The sequence below is a fragment of the Jaculus jaculus genome, chromosome 4, assembly GCF_020740685.1.
Source record: "Jaculus jaculus isolate mJacJac1 chromosome 4, mJacJac1.mat.Y.cur, whole genome shotgun sequence".
Taxonomy (NCBI): domain Eukaryota; kingdom Metazoa; phylum Chordata; class Mammalia; order Rodentia; family Dipodidae; genus Jaculus; species Jaculus jaculus.
The window spans coordinates 104187043-104204453 of record NC_059105.1 but is presented as its reverse complement, the minus strand read 5'-3'; the positions used below and the strand labels follow the sequence as shown (position 1 = coordinate 104204453).

Sequence of the window (17411 nt, the reverse complement as noted above, 5' to 3'; positions counted from 1 at the left end):
CCTTTGTGCCCAGTAATACTGGTCACTATTCTGTTTTTTTGTTTGCTTTTGTTTTTGGTGTTTTGAGCTAGGGTCTTGCTTTAGCCCAGGCTGACCTGGAATTCACTGTGTAGTCTCAAACTCAAGGCATCCTCCTACCTCTGCCTCCCAACTGCTGGGATTAAAGGTGTGCACCACCATACCCAGCTGAAATCTACTTTTCAAGATAGTTTCAGCCCAAGACATTTACATGATTTGTATCATAGGATCATAGGCAAAGTTTGTAATATATATACATGGCATGTTTGCGTGTTTCAATATTCGTCCATCTTCTCTTACTACCAGGGCCTAAACACTTACCTGGAAGGGGATCTAGAGCTTTCTAGGTGACCTTTTTTGGATTAATAAATAGGAACAACTTTCCTGCTATTTCATCTTTTATCTCATTCTTTATTCCCATCCTTGAACATTCATGTAAGCTCTATGGAGTCTTCTAAATTACCATCCTAATGTTCCTTGCCCATATATAGCTTATAATACAATTTGTCTACATATTCACTCTCTTCCTTCTCACTTAATTATCCTCCAATTATTTCTTCTTTGTTTTTTGGTTTATTTATTTTTTTCCTGATTAGGTGTTTTAGATCTTTTTTCCCATGTATTTTGAGTTAATTTTGTCAAGACCATTCTTAACACTACATTAATGAACTGCAATTGAAATAACAATGTCATTAAAAATATTGAGACTGACTGAATTCTTACCCCATGATGAATAAACAACCCCACTGAGGAGGGCCCTCAGTGGAATGAGGGTAGGGAAGAAGGAATATAAGAGAATGACATGAGGATAATTTAATACATGATTTGTTCATATAGTAAAGTTCACAATTAATAAAAAAAATTGAGATGCATGACATTGTTAACAGCTGTTTCACCCACAGAAATTCATACTCATAAAATCTGGTTAATCATATTTTATATAAATCCAAGGAGCCACTTACCTATTGACTACATTTAGGTATTATTTATGATTTGTTGATAGTCTTTGGATACTGTGTCTTTACCAGCTCAGAATAAATGCACATTCACTTATAATTGCATGAATTCACAATAAATTTTTTTAAAATATAAAGATTTCTAATTAAAGCTTCAAGAAAACTTAAAGATCCTCTAGTCTATCTTCTTTGTAAAGCTTTATGTGTTGGTGTTGCAGTCAGGTTCACAATGCTGGCAGAAATCACCTGACCAAGAGCAGCTTGTGGGAGAAAAGGTTTATTTTGGCTTACAGACTTGAGGGGAAGCTCCATGGTGGCAGGGAAAAACAATGGCATGAAAAGAGGGTATATATCACCCCCTGGCCAACATAAGGTAGACAACAGGAACAGGAGAGTGTGCCAAACACTGGCAAGGGGTTACTGGTTATACATACATACATCATATATATATGTGCCTGCCCCCAACAATATACCACCTCCAGGAGGCCTTAATTCCCAAATCTCCATCAGCATTCAGGACAATTAAGTTTATTTATGGGGGACACCTGAATCATGCCACCAAAGGTGGAAAGGAACAAAGCAGTAGAGAATAGTTACATTGCTCGCTTAGTCGGAAGCTAAACTACTATAGCACTTAGTTTTCTTCTCTCTCTCTCTCTCTCTTTCTTTCTTTCTTTCTTTTTATTAAGTAGAAACTTTGTGTGGAAACATCATGTGTTTGTACCATTATTTCCTTCCTCCCTGCCCTCATTCCATTAAGGGTCCCCCTCAATGGAATTGCTGGTATTCCCCATGGGGTTGTGGGTTATGAGTTGTGAGAGCAGCAGTTAGCAATTGTATGGGGCGATGCCTCTGGATTTTCCCTCCCACCCTGTGGCTCTTACAATATTTCTGCCCTGTCTTCTGCAAATTTCCTGAACCATGAACCATGGTGGGTGTTCAGTGTTGTGCTCTCAGCAGCTTCTAGATTTCTGCGTGGGTACATTTTGACTATCTTTAGTGTCTGTCTCCATCACCCTAGAAGAGGTTGTCAGGCTCACTATGGAAGCAGCACTGTTGCTCATCTTGCCAATTCCTCTGTGACTTCAACTGGGCCCTGGCTGATGTAGCACTCAGTTTTCTTCCATCTTGGCTTATTTCTATACTTAAAAGGAACTTAACAAAATATCCTGTGGATGACACCCTGTACATCTAGCCTTATGTGGGAACTGAGGAATCAAATCCCGGCTATCAGGCTTTGCAAGCAGTACCTTTAACTACTAAGCTATCTTTCCAGCCCAATAGTTTTTCTTAACTTAATACAAAAGATATTATAGGAAGATGACAGAACTACTCAATCCTTTCTTTTAAAACATTCACAAAATAAATTTCATTTGACAATTATCACATGTAGTAAAAAATGTCTTGTTTCTTTTAATGTGCCAAAATAGCAAGAGGATGACTGCTTAATACAAAGAATTTAATGAAAGACAAAAGCCAGAGATTGAAGAAAATAAATAAGAATTTAAGCTCATTTTTCAGGTTTTATAGAATCCACATTCTGACCTATAAAGGCAATAATGATAGAAGTGGTAGCTGGGGTTAATCCAATTTTTAAAATAGAGGGAAGAAGGTTCTCAAGATTTGGTAATTCCAACCAGCTAATTGGAGCAGTGAGCTAGATGTTTCAATACCCAGGAAAATTTCAGATGGATTATGAAACATATTCTATGTGAAATATTAAAAGTTGTGATTACTGAAAGCAGAACATAATAGAATGCAAGTCATGCTGAAAGCAACCAGATTTCCTCTATTTTAAAAAATTTATTTGCACATCTGTGTGTATGTTTGTGTGTGTGTGTGTGTGTGTGTGTGTGTGTGTGTGTGTATGGGTGTGCCAGGGTTTCTTGGTACTGCAAAACAGTGCCCATCTAGCTTTACATGTAGATAGGTGAGGAATTGAACCATGGCTGCCAAGCTTTGTAACCAAGTGTCTTTCACCACTGAGAAATCTCCCCAGCCCCAAGATTTCTTTCTTCAATTTTTTTTTTTTTTTTTTAGAACTCTGCTTTTAATCCCAGCACTCTGGAGGCTGAGGTAGGATTGCCATGATTTTCAGGCCAGCCTGGAATACAAAGTACATTTCAGGTCAGCCTGGGATACAGACCCCCCCCCCACACACAAAGATTTTTCAAGAGCTTGCAAAATTAATGAAAAATGCCACAGATATACAGTATATCTGCATTTCAAGAGGGCATGCAACACTGGCTACATGAACTTTTAATATGCTGCTGTATAGCATGAATACCCAGAGGAACATACTAGTACATCCTTTTTTAAATTACTCAAACTTGGAGTCCATTTTATGTAGAGAAACTAATAAAATTTCAAAGAACTTGGACTGGGAAGAACATTGTGAAACAACAGCATAGTCCCTATTACTTAGGCAGGCAGCCTTTGGCATACTGTATTTACTTTCATACATCTTTTTTTTTTTTAAAGGGACATACAAACTATAGTCTTTCCAACCAAGGAGAACACAGTAGTGAATTATATATCGAATTACTATAAAATAAATAATCAGCTGCTTTGGAAGAGATACCAGAAGGAGTGAGGTTGTTCTAAGAGTTGACATTAAGTTTATTATTATTATTCTTATTATTGTTTATTTGCAAGCAGAGAGAGACAGAGAGATAGAGATAGATAGATAGCTAGATGATAGATAGATAGATAGACAGACAGACAGAGAGTGCACACACCAGGGCCTCTAGCCACTGCAAATGAGTTCAAGATGCATGTGCCACTTTGATATCTGGCTTTATGTGGGTACTGGGGAACTGAACCCAGGTCATTAGGCTTTGCAGGCAAAAGCCTTAACCACTGAGCAATATCTGCAGCCTGGTGTTAAGTGTTTCAATGAGTGTCATAATAGAGGAGTTCGATGTATTTTGTTTGGTTTTGGCAAACTGAAATAGGGATTCTATCTAGTAAGTATAAGGAGGCAGATTTAGGCTAAATATAAAGATGTTTGTGAGAACTTGTGTGCTAGGGCTTAACAGCCTGTAAGCATTTTTCAGCTCTGCCCCTGCTCAGTGGGGAACCCTTGAGCAAAGCAAGCCTGTTCTTAGAAACTCTGTCCTCAACAGTGCTGGGTGGGTGGGGTGGCTCATGGAGGGGCATTAAAGATTAAACTAAATGTGAAATGAACCACAGTATTTCCTGTACATAATAATTACTTAATGAATGGAATTAAGGTGGGAGAGATGGCCTAGCTGTTAAGGCACTTGCCTATGAACCCTAAGGACCCGGGTTTGATTCCCTAGTACCCATGTAAGCCAGTTGTACAAAGTAAAGCATGCATCTGGAGTTATTTACAGTGGCTAGAGGCCCTGGTACACTCATTCTCTCTGCCTCTCTCTCATAAATAAATAAATAAAACACAGAATATTTAAAAAATGGAATTATTAGGGTTAGTAATACACTTAATTACCTCAAAATGAAAAGGGTGAAGAACATGTGGTTACAGAGAACATCTCACTTGTGGACTTTTTAATGTTAGCTGTTAATAGTAATGGAAATGTGTTAAGCTCAATTTCAATCATTTTAAAATTGGAAGCCTACTATGGGTCACTTAACAGGGAGAAACTTCTGTGCCTCTGTGCTTGTCTTTATGAATGGTCACATGGGGTTAAACCTGAGAGTAAAGGCCAACATCAAGTGACCAAGGATATAACCTCTCAAAGTTGCAAATGGCTCAGCAATGTGCTAATCTTCATGAGAGAAATATGGAAGGGTTCATGCTACCTTTTCGCTTCTACTTCTGTTTTTCCTTAAGACTTCCTGGGTTCCCACAGATCACGAGCATTTGAAGAAATGCTGGAGGCGAGTTGAAGGGTCCCCAGCTGAGGGACCTGGAGCAGCTGAGGGTCTTGTCAGAGAGGACAGCAGCGGCAGGTTTCTGACAGAGGGGTGTAGCCTTGTAGCGGTCCTAGTCTGGCTAAGTGGTGCATTTTGTCGCCTTAAAAAGTCACTTTCCAACTGGGAACTTAACTTGTGGCAGGCATTACAAAACAGGAAGTGATTTGAGCGCACTCTGCTCTGTGGCCTTCCAGAACTTCGGGAGTTTAGCAAGCTTTAGGGACGGATTCACCGCGCTGCCTTCCTACCGCTTTAAGTGAGGGGTAAAGCACGAAGTCCTGCCCAAGCCCTGGCTCGCTGAGCTCCGCACGCCAGCCTTGAGAGCCTAAAGTTCAAGGCCACCGGCAAGCTTAGCGTTTAGAAGCTGGTGGGGGTGGGGAGAGAAAAGAGGGAACTGGGAAGAGGGGAGGAAGTTCAACGTCGATCCCTTCCCTGCCTTCCTCAGGAAAGCCAATATGGCATCTTCCCTGAGAAGCCTGTTCACCGACCATGGCCGATACGTAGAGGCTTTTCGGAGTTTTCTCGGTAATTCCACGGAACACCAGTGCATGCAGGAATTCATGGACACGAAGCTTCCCGACATAATAGCAAGGTAACACACAGGGACTTTTGCTTTTTCTTCTGTCCGTGGGACAAGCCTGTGATGGAGCGGCCGAGCCCTGCCCGGGAGGCTGGAGTGGGGAGCGGGCGGCTGAGCCGAGCAGCCCCGGCGGCCGAGCCCCCGGCCCGCGCCCTCCCCGGCCCGCGCCGGCTGCTCCCAGCTGCAGACGCCCAGAGGCGCCGCCGCTTCGTGCAGCGTTGCCAGCGGCGCAGAGCGAAGTGTTAGCCATTGGAAGGTTTTAAAGGCACAAGCCCACGTTTATTGGAGAAAAGATAAATATCTTCAGATGCCGATTTTTTTCTATTCCCCCCCCCCCCGCAAAATTTACGTTTCAAAATAAAGTTCCACATGAAATCTGGTAATTTTCTTTTTCTCTCACTAAAAGCAAATTTCAATAATTGTTGACTACTGTCTGCCCTGGAGCACTGAATGGGCCTCTCAATTCATATAATATTCATTTAAATTCATATTTCTTTATCTGCTATTATAGTTATCACTCTCAAAAAATTCTGTTTTCTTTTCAACTTAACAGTTCTAATGTGGCCCTTAAAAGAGCATTTTCCTATTATCAGCGAGGCACTAATTTCTATCCTTGCAGACTCCTTTATTTGTTATTTATTTATTTTTGATTAATGTGTTCAATTTGTGCCGGAGCTGATAAGCATTCTGAGAGTAACAGATTCCACATGCTCGTGATAATCAAATCACCGATCTTGGGATGAATAGCTATGCTTGCTCTGCTTCTTGAAATAATGATGGAAAACCAGGAAGACATGACTGAGTGTGGGTCTACTTTGCAAACAGCAAGGAACCTGATGTTTTATCTTCTGGTGAATTTCTCTATTGTAGGCCTGGAATTCATTCTCCACTGCTGTACCTCAATCTGCCTGATCACACTAGGTATTGTTGGATGAATAAAAAATTCTGACATGCTTAGTGTTTTCAACCATACATGATACATTAAAAAAAAATGTTAGTTTCTAAAAAAACAACAACAAAGTATTGCATATTTATAGATGGTGTGCAGTAGGATAACACATAAAAATCCAAGCAGATAGAAAATAGACAACTTTTTATCAAGAAACTAATTATAATTTACTCCTTTGACTTTTGCTGCAAATTTTGGAAATCACATGTAATAATTTCTTCATGCCATTCCAGGCCTTAGAGTATGTATTCATTTATCCAGGTCCTTGGTACCATGGTGGTTATAACATAATGAAGGATGGGATCATCCTTTCTGTGTCTTTACAGTGTATTCAAGCTAAGGAAATGTTAGGTATGAAATTTGTGCAAGACTGATGAATTTTCAGTCATAACTCAATGTTATGATGATAATACATAATTAGGAATACTTGAATTAAAATATCATACATTAAAGCAAATTTTGTAGGGTATGGTGGTTCATGCCTGTAATCTTGGTACTGGAGTTCAGGCAGGAGGATTACCCCAAGTTCCAGGCCAGGTTGGCTAAAAGGTCAAGGAGACCCTCTCTGAAAATAAAGAAAAGAAAGCATTTTCCCTCTGAAATGAATATTTAAAATTAGACTGTGGTAATTGCTTAGAAGGCCTACTTTAAAATTTCATTAAAACAAAATATGCTTATTTTTTATTTTTAGATTTTTTGATTTTTCAAGGTAGGATTTCACTCTAGCCCTGGCTGACCTGGACTTCACCATGTCAGGCTGCCCTTGAACTCACAGCAGTCCTCCTACCTCAGCCTCCCTAGTGCTGGGATTAAAGGCACTTTTTTTTTTTTTTTTGAGGTAGGGTATCTCTAGCCCAGGCTGATTTGAATTCACTATGTAGTCTCAGGGTGGCCTTGAACTCATGGGGATCTCCCTACCTCTGCCTCCTAAATTCTGGGATTAAAGGAAGGCATAAATTAAAAAAAAAATCAAATGGTAATTCTAATAAGATATATAGGATTGTAAAAAGTTTATTACAACAATAATATCACCAAATAGGGGTCCCTTGCCTCACCTACTCAATCTCTGACTCCTTCTCTCCAGATGCATTCATTTTCAAGAGCTTTTCTTCTATTTCTTAATTTTGCTATATTAAATTAGTTAAGTAAACATATACATTTTCCCTCTCATGTTAATGTTAATCTCAGAAAGTTTAAATGATTTCAGTGTTCATACATTTTCTTTTGTACATTATTCTTATTTCTTTAGTAAAATACCTATATTCCTTTCATGGATAGCTTTGTGTTCACTAGAAATCCTATTTCATTGTCCTGATTTCATTCTGTGTTTATGTTTTCTATGTGCATATCCTAAGTAGAAGCATTCATCTCTTCTCAATATGTGCAAACTTATCAAGTAATCTGAGTATTTTCCTTCATGAAAACATCTTTTCTATTCTTTTTTCAGCCTAGAAAGATTTGCTTTTGGCTAGTGATATAGTTGTTGACAGGAAAATTTATTTTATTTTCTAGAAACTTTCTTCTCTTCTTTCCAATATTGGATTTCCTTATGGTAGACAGCATGCTTCCCTGAGTTTCTTCTGTTCATTTTGTTTACTTGAGCTAATGCTGTTAAGAGCTCTGGCTGAATGAATGTACAGTAAACTTTTTGAGACTTTGTGTGCCTTCACTGTATATGCATTCTTGTTAGATAGCTTGGGTGTAAAACACAGTAATGAAAATGATTTTATATTACAAATGTAAAGGTATTTTTCCATTGTCTTTTAGCTACTATAGCTTCTGTTAAGAAATCCAACGCCATTCAAAGCCATTCATTTTTGGCATGTGATCTTTTCTTCTTTTTCTTTCTCTTTATTCTTTTTGGAAAATTATAGTATCTTGAAATTTACAGGTACTGAGTTATGAATTAAGTCTTTTCCACCCAATTTTGTGCGTGTTCTCTGGGCCATTTCAACTGAGTTTTAGGACCTTGAGTACTGGGAAACTTTGATTTTAATGATTATCATTTTCCTCTACTTTCTGTTTTCAGACCTTTTTTAAAATCACACACCAGACCACTTAGATTGCTTCTTTATTTTTTCTGTGTAAGTTTTCTATTTTTAATGATTCCAGTGCTCTACAGCTTTATATTTCTGTTCATCCAATTTTTGTCATTATCTTTTAATTCCCTTTTTAAAATTTTACTTATTTACTTGAGAGAGAGACAGAGAAAGAGGAATATATAGAGAGAATGCATATGCCAGGGCCTCCAGCAACTGCAAATGAACTCCAGATGCATGCACCACCTTGTGCATCTGGCTTATGTAGGTCCTGGGGAATCAGACTTGGGTCCTTTGTCTTTGCAGGCAAGTACCTTAACTGCTAAGCCATCTCTCCAGCCCTAATTCCTTTTAATAGCCTCTTTTTTTTTATCATTTATAGAGGTGATACTTTTCTTATATAGTGAAAAGGTTTCCTGTGATCTCTGCATGCATTTTCTTAGTTATTTTTTTCTGTATGTTTCATTCTCTCTCATATTTGGGGATATATCCAAGTACCTAAGGGGTCTTGGTATCTATTTAATTAAATAATGAGGCACTTAAAATTGGTTGGGATTCTGTTTGTATAGGTTAGGGTAGGTTTTAGGGAGTGAATAGCTCACTGTGGTAATTGAATGTGCCTTTTTCCCTGGGAGGTCTTCTGGCATCGATACATATAAGCTTTTGTACTGAGTAGGCTTTTCCAGAGATGGATTCTTTAATTCTATTATCTGGGGATGAAGGATGGGAAAGGGCTACAGAAGAGTAGAAGGCTAAAGAAGGGTAAGGCTATGGAAATAAAGTTTGCTTTTTGTGGTGTTACTACATGAAAAGCATTTAGATCTTTGCCTGAAAAACAGTTAAGTGTCCAGTAATTATTTGTCATCATTATGGTGTATGAAGTGGGATGATTATAGTATCTTACTCAGGAGTTTTAAAGATTCAGAGTTAGTTTGTATACATAACATAGCTATACCTCAAATCATAATTGCAAGCAAATTTTGAGTGCGTGTATCATGCAAATATATTTGTTCTTTTTAAAACCCTTTTATTCATAATTTTCATATATGTACGTTGTATATTTTGATCACAACCCCTCACATTACCATCTCTTGCCTCTTTTCCTATTCCACTGCACCTCTTCTTTTTCCCCACTGTTGATGGGCCCAATATTGTGCAGGTCTTGTGCATGTAACACAGTATTGTGAGGTCATGAGTGAATGAAATGGTCACATCATGTCCAGACGACAGTGTCCAAAGCACTCCTCTTCATCCTCTGGCTCTTACATTCTTTTTGCCTACTTTTCCACAATGTTCCTTGCACCATGGAGAGTGTGGTAGAAATGTTTCATTTAGTGCTGAGCACTCAACAGTCACTTATTTTCAGTACTTTGATGAATTTGGAGTCTCTCCAGAAGCCATTGCCAATTGCATATAGAAGCTTCTCTTGATTAAAGGGGAGAGCAGTACTAGTCTGTAGGCTTAAATATGAATATTTAGAGAATAGTTTGATGGGCATAGAATATTAATTTAGCCAAACAATATTAGTAGCTTTCTTCCTAAGGCTTATATATGCATAGATATTTTTAAGAACTTGAGAGGAATTACCTTATTTAATACTTACAGTGTCTCCATGACATTAATAACCCTGCAAGGTGGATATTATTATTAATTTCTTTTATGAAGAGACAACATTATTTGCTCAAGGTAACATATATGTAAGCTGGAATTTTAGCTTGAATGCCCTGCTCTATATTTCCTATGATATCCACAGAGATGAGCCATTTTAAGAATGAATAAAAGGGATGGACCTACTAAGCCTAAAGGGTATGAATTGGAAGGTAATTATCATGGTGAGCAACCATTCATTCACTTGATTCTCACCCTCCCAGTTGCCCTCAGAACTAGGTTACAACCTTTGTCTTCTTGCTGCCACTCTGCATAGAAGCTTTCACTTCAGCCAAAATACAATGAAACCAGAGGACATCATTCTTTGAGTTCCTGCTTCCCTTCTACCCTCACCTCCTCCCTTCTCTTTTATTCTGTTCCAATGGTCTCTAGATCTGTTTCTCTTTATTGAGTCCTTTTAATTCTACTTCCATCTGTTCTTAACCTTCTTTAAAACCTTCTGTAATCAAAGACATTTATATTGCCAAATACAGGGGTGACTTTTCCTTTTTTATTTGTTGAGTGGCACAGTCTGCTGACTTGGGTAGCACTGATGGCTGCCTTTCATTCTCTTAGCAGTGCTCTGAGCAAATTATTTCCCTTCTCTGCCTCCTTTGCATGAGACTTACAATCTAAGTACTTTTACAAACTGGTGTTGCAGCATCCTCTACTGTGCTCTTAAATGGCTATATGGTTGGGTGATGGAGTGTGCACTATCTTGTTAGGATTATAATTCTTTGGAATTCATCATTGACCCTGGTGTTTCTCATTTCCAGCTTAAGTCTCACATATAAAAATGCCTACTGGATTCAATTTATTTTTATTTATTTATTAGAGAGGGAGAGAGAGAGAGAGCAAGTGAGAATGGGTGCACCAGGGCCTCTAGTCACTGCAAAGGAACTCTAGACATGTGTACCACCATGTATATATGGCTTGTATGGGTACAAATCAAACCTGGGTCCTTAGGCTTCACAGGCAAGTGTCTTAACCACTAAGATATTTTTCCAGCACCATTTTTTTTTTTTTAAACAACAAAATGTAAACTTGCTGTTAGACTTTTTTTCAGCCTTACTTTTGGCCCTATCTTTTGCCCAATCATCTGAACTAGAAACTTGGAAGTCAATGTACATCCACATTTTATCTGTACTTTTAATATGCATCTGAAGAAGTCCTACTAATTCCCTCCCCTTCCCTCTTTCTCACCCTGTTGTAGTGCTGGACCTACAATTCAGGATTTTATCATCTCACATTTCCACTTGAATAAATGCAAGCTTTTACACTGGCATACTGTCTGTTCATTGTAACTTTAGTCTGTTCTTTTCAAGTAAACTTGATAATCAGATTTTGCAAATCATCTAATGTATTTGTCTTAAACTATATATTTTCTTTTTTCAGGATTGGAGATGCAAAATCAGAAATTAAGATTCTAAGCATAGGCGGAGGTGCAGGTATGAATAATTCATCAAACATTTTTATTTCACTGTAAATATTGTGCTATTTGATAGCCATATTGCTCATTCTGTAGGAGAGCTACTTTCCTCTGCTTCTGGAAAAGATCACTTTATTAAAACAAGCGATATCACTGCAACTCAAATTAATTTACCAATAGATTTATAAGGTATGGATATTAGCTTTCATTACTGTTTCAGAGTGGATAAGAGATATAACTCTCTTATTCCTTTTGTAAATGGAAAACCAGAATAACTTTGAAGATTATTTCCTTTGTTTTGTGATGTGTGTATGTGTGTGTGTGTGTGTGCGTGGTGTGCATGTGTATATGGACACTCATGAGTGTATGCATCCATGTGGAGGTCAGAGAACAACTTTGGGTGTAGTTCCTTAGGTATGCTGTCCACTTCATTTGGAAGCAGTGTCTCTAATTGGCCTATAACAGCAATTACTAAAACCCTAGTCTAACTGGCCAGTGAGCCTGAGGGATCCTTTTCCTGTCTCCACCTTCCCAGCACTAGGATTATAAACTCATGCCACCTCATCCAACATTTTTACGTGGTTACTGGAGATTGACCTCAGGTCCTTATGTATGTGAGGCAAGTACTTTATATTTCCTCAACCTTGAAGATTATTTCTTATCCAAAATGCTTTTCATATTTACAGAAAAATAAAGTTTCAAATTATTTGAGCCTGTGCCATTTAAAGCATGTTCCATGGACTGGTTACTTGTTTACTACCTGTTACTGATCCAATTTAGGATATACTCACCAGAACTTAAATTGATCAATAGTTCCCTTCATTGAGAAGGCCTTTGGTGGAAATAGGCTTACTAATGATGTTAATTTACACTATTATAATTCCACTACCTCAGCTGAATTGACCTAAACAATTCCATTCCTTTTAATTTTGCTCTAAAAGTATCTTATATGCATTCAAATTATTCCACTATCCTCTTTTTAAAAGCATCTCATAGTGTCATTACTTTTAGAACTTTTAATCCTAAGGGGAAAAAAAAAACGTCACCTGTGGATATCATTTCTAACTACTCCTAGTGAATGGTATGACCTTGGATGATATATAAACTGAGGTTTTCTTTTTTTTTTTTTTGGTTTTTCGAGGTAGGGTCTTACTCCAGCCCAGGCTGACCTGGAATTCACTATGGAGTCTCAGGGTGGCCTCGAACTCACGGCAATCCTCCTACCTCTGCCTCCTGAGTGCTGGGATTAAAGGCGTGCGCCACCACGCCCAGCAAACTGAGGTTTTCTTGTCAGTAAAATGGAAATTCTGAATCTTCTCACAGAATTGAAGTGAGAATCATGTAGGTAGTGTTTATAAAGTACTGAGAACATTGTCGTTGTTTCTATATGGCAAAGGCTATACCTTTCTGTAAAAACAAAACAAGTTTTGGGGGAAATGGCTCATTGGATTATAGTGCTTGTGCACAAGCATGAGAATCCAAGACAGCCTGAGTTTGATCCCCAGCACCCATGTTGCAAAGCTGAGTGTAGTCATGCACACTTGTAACCCAGTTCAGCGGGGGAGCAGAGACCATAAAATTGTTGTTGCTCATTGGTCAGGCAGTCTGAGTAGAAGTAAAGACTCCAGGTTCAGTGGGATACTCCATCTCAATGAAATAACATAGATATGCAATACAGGATGGCACCTGACATTTTCTGCTGGCCACAAAATATGTTTATATGGGGTATGCACATCTGCACATACATGTACATACACACCGCATACAATACACTCTACCACTACTTTATACTACACACTCCCCCAAAAGCAAAGCAAAACTTTGATCTTAAGGCTTAGTGCTTGTTTTATTTTTAAGTATACTAGTCATCTTTGAGTTAATATGTTAATACACAAAATATGCCAACATGTATTTATGTATTTATATTTTTGTTTTTATATTATTCTCTTTTGTTTCATTGCTAACTTAGTTATGGTCACCATATGATAATGTGTATACTAACACTGTTACTTGTTATTTACTGCCAAATGATAACCCTGTTAGCCTCTTTTGTACAAGTATTGAGTGCCACATGAATTGAATTAGTGGCCCAGACTCACAGAAAGAAAATCAAGAGCCCTCTGAGATGACTAGTTCATGATGGGATTATTTGTCCATTTTTCATGAAATATACTACAGTATAATGTAATAAGAACTAATTATTAGGATCCTTGTACTTTATTGTTATCTTTCACCAAGAAAGCAGAAATGTTGGGGTAACAGAGACAAATGCAGAAGTATATTGTCATGGGTAATACTACAGAGAGTGTTTAAGCTGAGATACTCTATTACTGATTTTATAAGCCCACAGGATTGTAATAGTGATGAATTATCTAAAGAAGATGCTATTAGGGCTGGAGAGATGGCTTAGCGGTTAAGCGCTTGCCTGTGAAGCCTAAGGACCCCGGTTCGAGGCTCGGTTCCCCAGGTCCCACGTTAGCCAGATGCACAAGGGGGCGCACGCGTCTGGAGTTTGTTTGCAGAGGCTGGAAGCCCTGGCGCGCCCATTCTCTCTCTCCCTCTATCTGTCTTTCTCTCTGTGTCTGTCGCTCTCAAATAAATAAAAAAATTAAAAAAAAAGAAGATGCTATTAATTCACTTAAATAAAAGAGTCATTTCTAGTGTGTTTTGCATATGAATTTCAGGCATATGACAGGTAATAAGACTATGATTTCATAGTGTCACTTGTGCTTGGAGAATAAAAGAAGACTTGCAAGGAAAAGTAATTAAAAACAATTTCTATCATGGATCAGTTAATTGACCTTTTAATATAAAGTTAATTGAATTTCTAATGCAAATTTATCCAGATGCTTTTGAGCTATCTTGTTTTTAGAGCATTTGGTCTGCACACTGATTCTTTATATCAAGATGCACCTATGTGCTAAGATAAGATCTTGTCAAAATAAAAGTAACAATACTTGGAGTTCTTCTGATGGAGGCTGACCATTGTATTAATAAGGGGTGATGCTTTGTGGATCAGTTTCCTGGGAAATTGACCAAAAACATAAGAACTTAAAGAAAAATTCAAATTATAGAAACTTAGCTTTCACTACCCAAGTTGGTTGCATGTTATCAAAAACAAAATATTTAAAATCCCTCAGACTAGATTTCCCTGTCATGAAAAAGCAGCACTTTGCAAGGAGAAGATACTTCATTCCCTTAACTTGAGTGCTCATTGGCAACTGGCAGCAGGGAGAATGCTTATCTAATCACCTAACTACAATCATTATGCATCAAGGAACCACAAATCTTTGCCTTGTAGAAATAGTGTCCTGTCCCATATGGTTAACTGCCTATAGTGAAGAATTTCACATTATTTTGTCCTTGATTGTCTTTCCAAATTAGTCTCTGAACTCTAATCTTTGCAAATGAAGCCCTTTTCTTTGTCTTATACTTTTGTCCCCATAGTACATCTCCCAGTGCCCCACTGTGGTCTTAGCTCAATGACCTCTGGTTCCCTTTCCTTGATATCCTTAGTTGTGCTGCATCTGACAATGATTTTCTTCATAGCTGGTGCAAATGCTTTCCCTGTATTTGTAATGGTTTGGCCATTTCTCTAAACTCAATTGAGAAATATACCCTTAGTAAACAAACTAAAATGGTCCCTAGAGGAAATTGCTGTTTCTGTGCTACAACATGCCCATATTCTTTAGGGTCTTATGTGATGCTATTTTGAGAGAAATAAGCAGGAAGCAGATAGATGGCTCATTGGGTTAAAGGGCTTGTTCACAAACATGCACCTTTTTTTCTTTAGGGGCTAGTTTCTGCACTGAGAGACTTTCTGTAGTTTATGAAAAATATAAGATTTCCAAAACAGGTGTTTGGCAATTACTTCAGAAGCCAAGCAATTATTAGGGCTCTACACAGTTCAAAAGGAAGGTAACTGCGACTGGAGAGATGGCTTAGCAGTTAAAGGCACTTGTCTGCAAAGCCTGATGGCTGAGTTCTCTTTCCCAGTATCCAGTACTCATGTAAAGCTAGATGCACAAAGTGACACGTGTATATGAAGGGTTTTTTTTTTTTTTTTTTTTTTGCAGTGGCAGGAGGCCCTGGCATGCTTCTCTCTCTCCCTCCCTCTCTCTCTTCCCTTGCAAATAAATATTTATTTATTTAAAAAAAAAGAAAGAAAACTGTTGGTAAATTCCTTTGGATAGTTCTTAAGCAATCTTCCTCATAAACAAAATGCAACTGAACTATTGGGGAAATATATGAAATGGAGAAAAAGAAGAAAGAAAACAAATCACAAATAGAAATACAGACTATGTAACTTTTCCAGAGCTCAAACAGGGAAGTTGCTGGTACATGCATATGGGAGTTTGTACATTTTAATGAAACTTAGTGAACAGAAGTGTGTTTGTAAGGGTTTCCACATCTTCATAGCACATCCATTTCAGTAATTGTTTTCAGTTTTGTAGAGTAATTTCATTGTATTGTAAATCTGGTAGAATTTGCTTTTTGGTCCATTTTGAATGTTGATGCTTTCTTAAAATAAGCTACCTACTGGAGCTTCATTATCATTTTAACTTTTAATGAGTGTTGTCTTTGTGGTAGGTGGCACACAGAAAATAAGAAACCCATAGCTTATTTGGTAGGGAAGAATGCTACTAATTTATAGTGCATACATTTATGCCTGGAAAAATGTTCTGGAAAGCAGTAATGGGCAATTTGTTCTCCTTGCTCTGGGCACTGCATATATGAGAAGCATTTTATTTTCTGTTTCTACTGTTCAATTCTCATATTCAAATGTCAGAAAGTATTTATAGGGGTTAGAAAGAACTCAAGTTCAAATATCATTTTGTTTAGCTTTGTATTTCTACATTCATTAGCCTATTATTTTATTTGCAGGTGGTATAAATTCTTACATGGTATCTTTTTAATAATAATTTTACTGTATCAATTGAGAGCTATTAGATAGATGGCTTTCTTGTTCTGCAATACAAAGACACCAGTATTATTATACAGAACAAAAAAAGGGAAAATTTAGAGCCCATTAACACCCTCCCCTTATAAGTGAGAAACCTATTAAGACAGAAAAAAAAAATACCCAGGGCCCAACAAATTATGAAAATGGAGGCAAAAATTATTAAACTAGCAGTGAAGAGATTAGGTATTTAGTAATGACCAACTATTTGAAAATATTAACTTAGCAGATTTTTAATAATATTTTCCTTCATAAATAAAATATTAAGGCAACATAGAAGATTAATGTTTTAACCCAGACAGACAGCAGCAGAATGAATATTATTAGAGTAGGAACTAGAAGGCTAGTGTGTCAGGTTTAAAAACCAGGAGGTGGCAGGAAGTAGAAGTTCATGTTTTTCAACAATGACAACAAGCTAATAGTCTAGATCAATTAATTGGGAGTGATTAGGGAAGTAAATAATTTTGGATGGGTTCAATAGAAAGACAAGAAAAATAACTTGAACACATAATCTTCAGATATTTCCTATAAAATAAACTGGAAACTATTAGCTCCCAGAATATGAAAGCTCCAGAATGATGTCTTTGTTTGGCATAAGACATTGCTAATGACCAAGCCTGTCTAGGAATGGGAAGCATACATTTGGAGACACATAAAGGATAATCTGTCACTTTGTGGGTGTCAACATAGGCTGGAACAATACCTTTCAGATATGTTATGAAACAGACTTGGGCACTGCTCTGTTGAGTATTTAGGCCATGAAAGGTGCTTTTAGTCCTAAAGATTGGTGGTTTTATGAGTAGTGTCTTTGGAAAGAGGGAAACCTTTTCCCACTCATGTGGCTATCACCACATTGGTTCTGTTGAGGATATGAAATTTTAGTGTGTGTGGGGGTCTAGATATATACTCAACTTTTAGCGAAGGTTCTAATTGCTT

At 37.7% G+C, this 17411-nt stretch overlaps 1 protein-coding gene across 2 annotated transcripts in view; it reads left to right on the top strand.

Annotated features, from left to right (window-relative positions):
- The first annotated feature begins 5011 nt into the window (after positions 1 to 5011).
- Hnmt (histamine N-methyltransferase) overlaps positions 5012 to 17411 on the top strand; it is a 46790-nt gene continuing 34390 nt past the window's right edge. The window contains exons 1-3 of one of the 2 annotated variants that reach the window (XM_045147556.1): positions 5012 to 5134; positions 5317 to 5463; positions 11482 to 11534. In XM_045147556.1, the coding sequence (XP_045003491.1) occupies positions 5327 to 5463; positions 11482 to 11534 (190 nt within the window). In that variant the 5' untranslated portion in view covers positions 5012 to 5134; positions 5317 to 5326. Of the gene's footprint in view, positions 5464 to 11481; positions 11535 to 17411 lie in introns of both variants that reach the window. The other variant, XM_004651811.2, reaches the window with a different exon arrangement.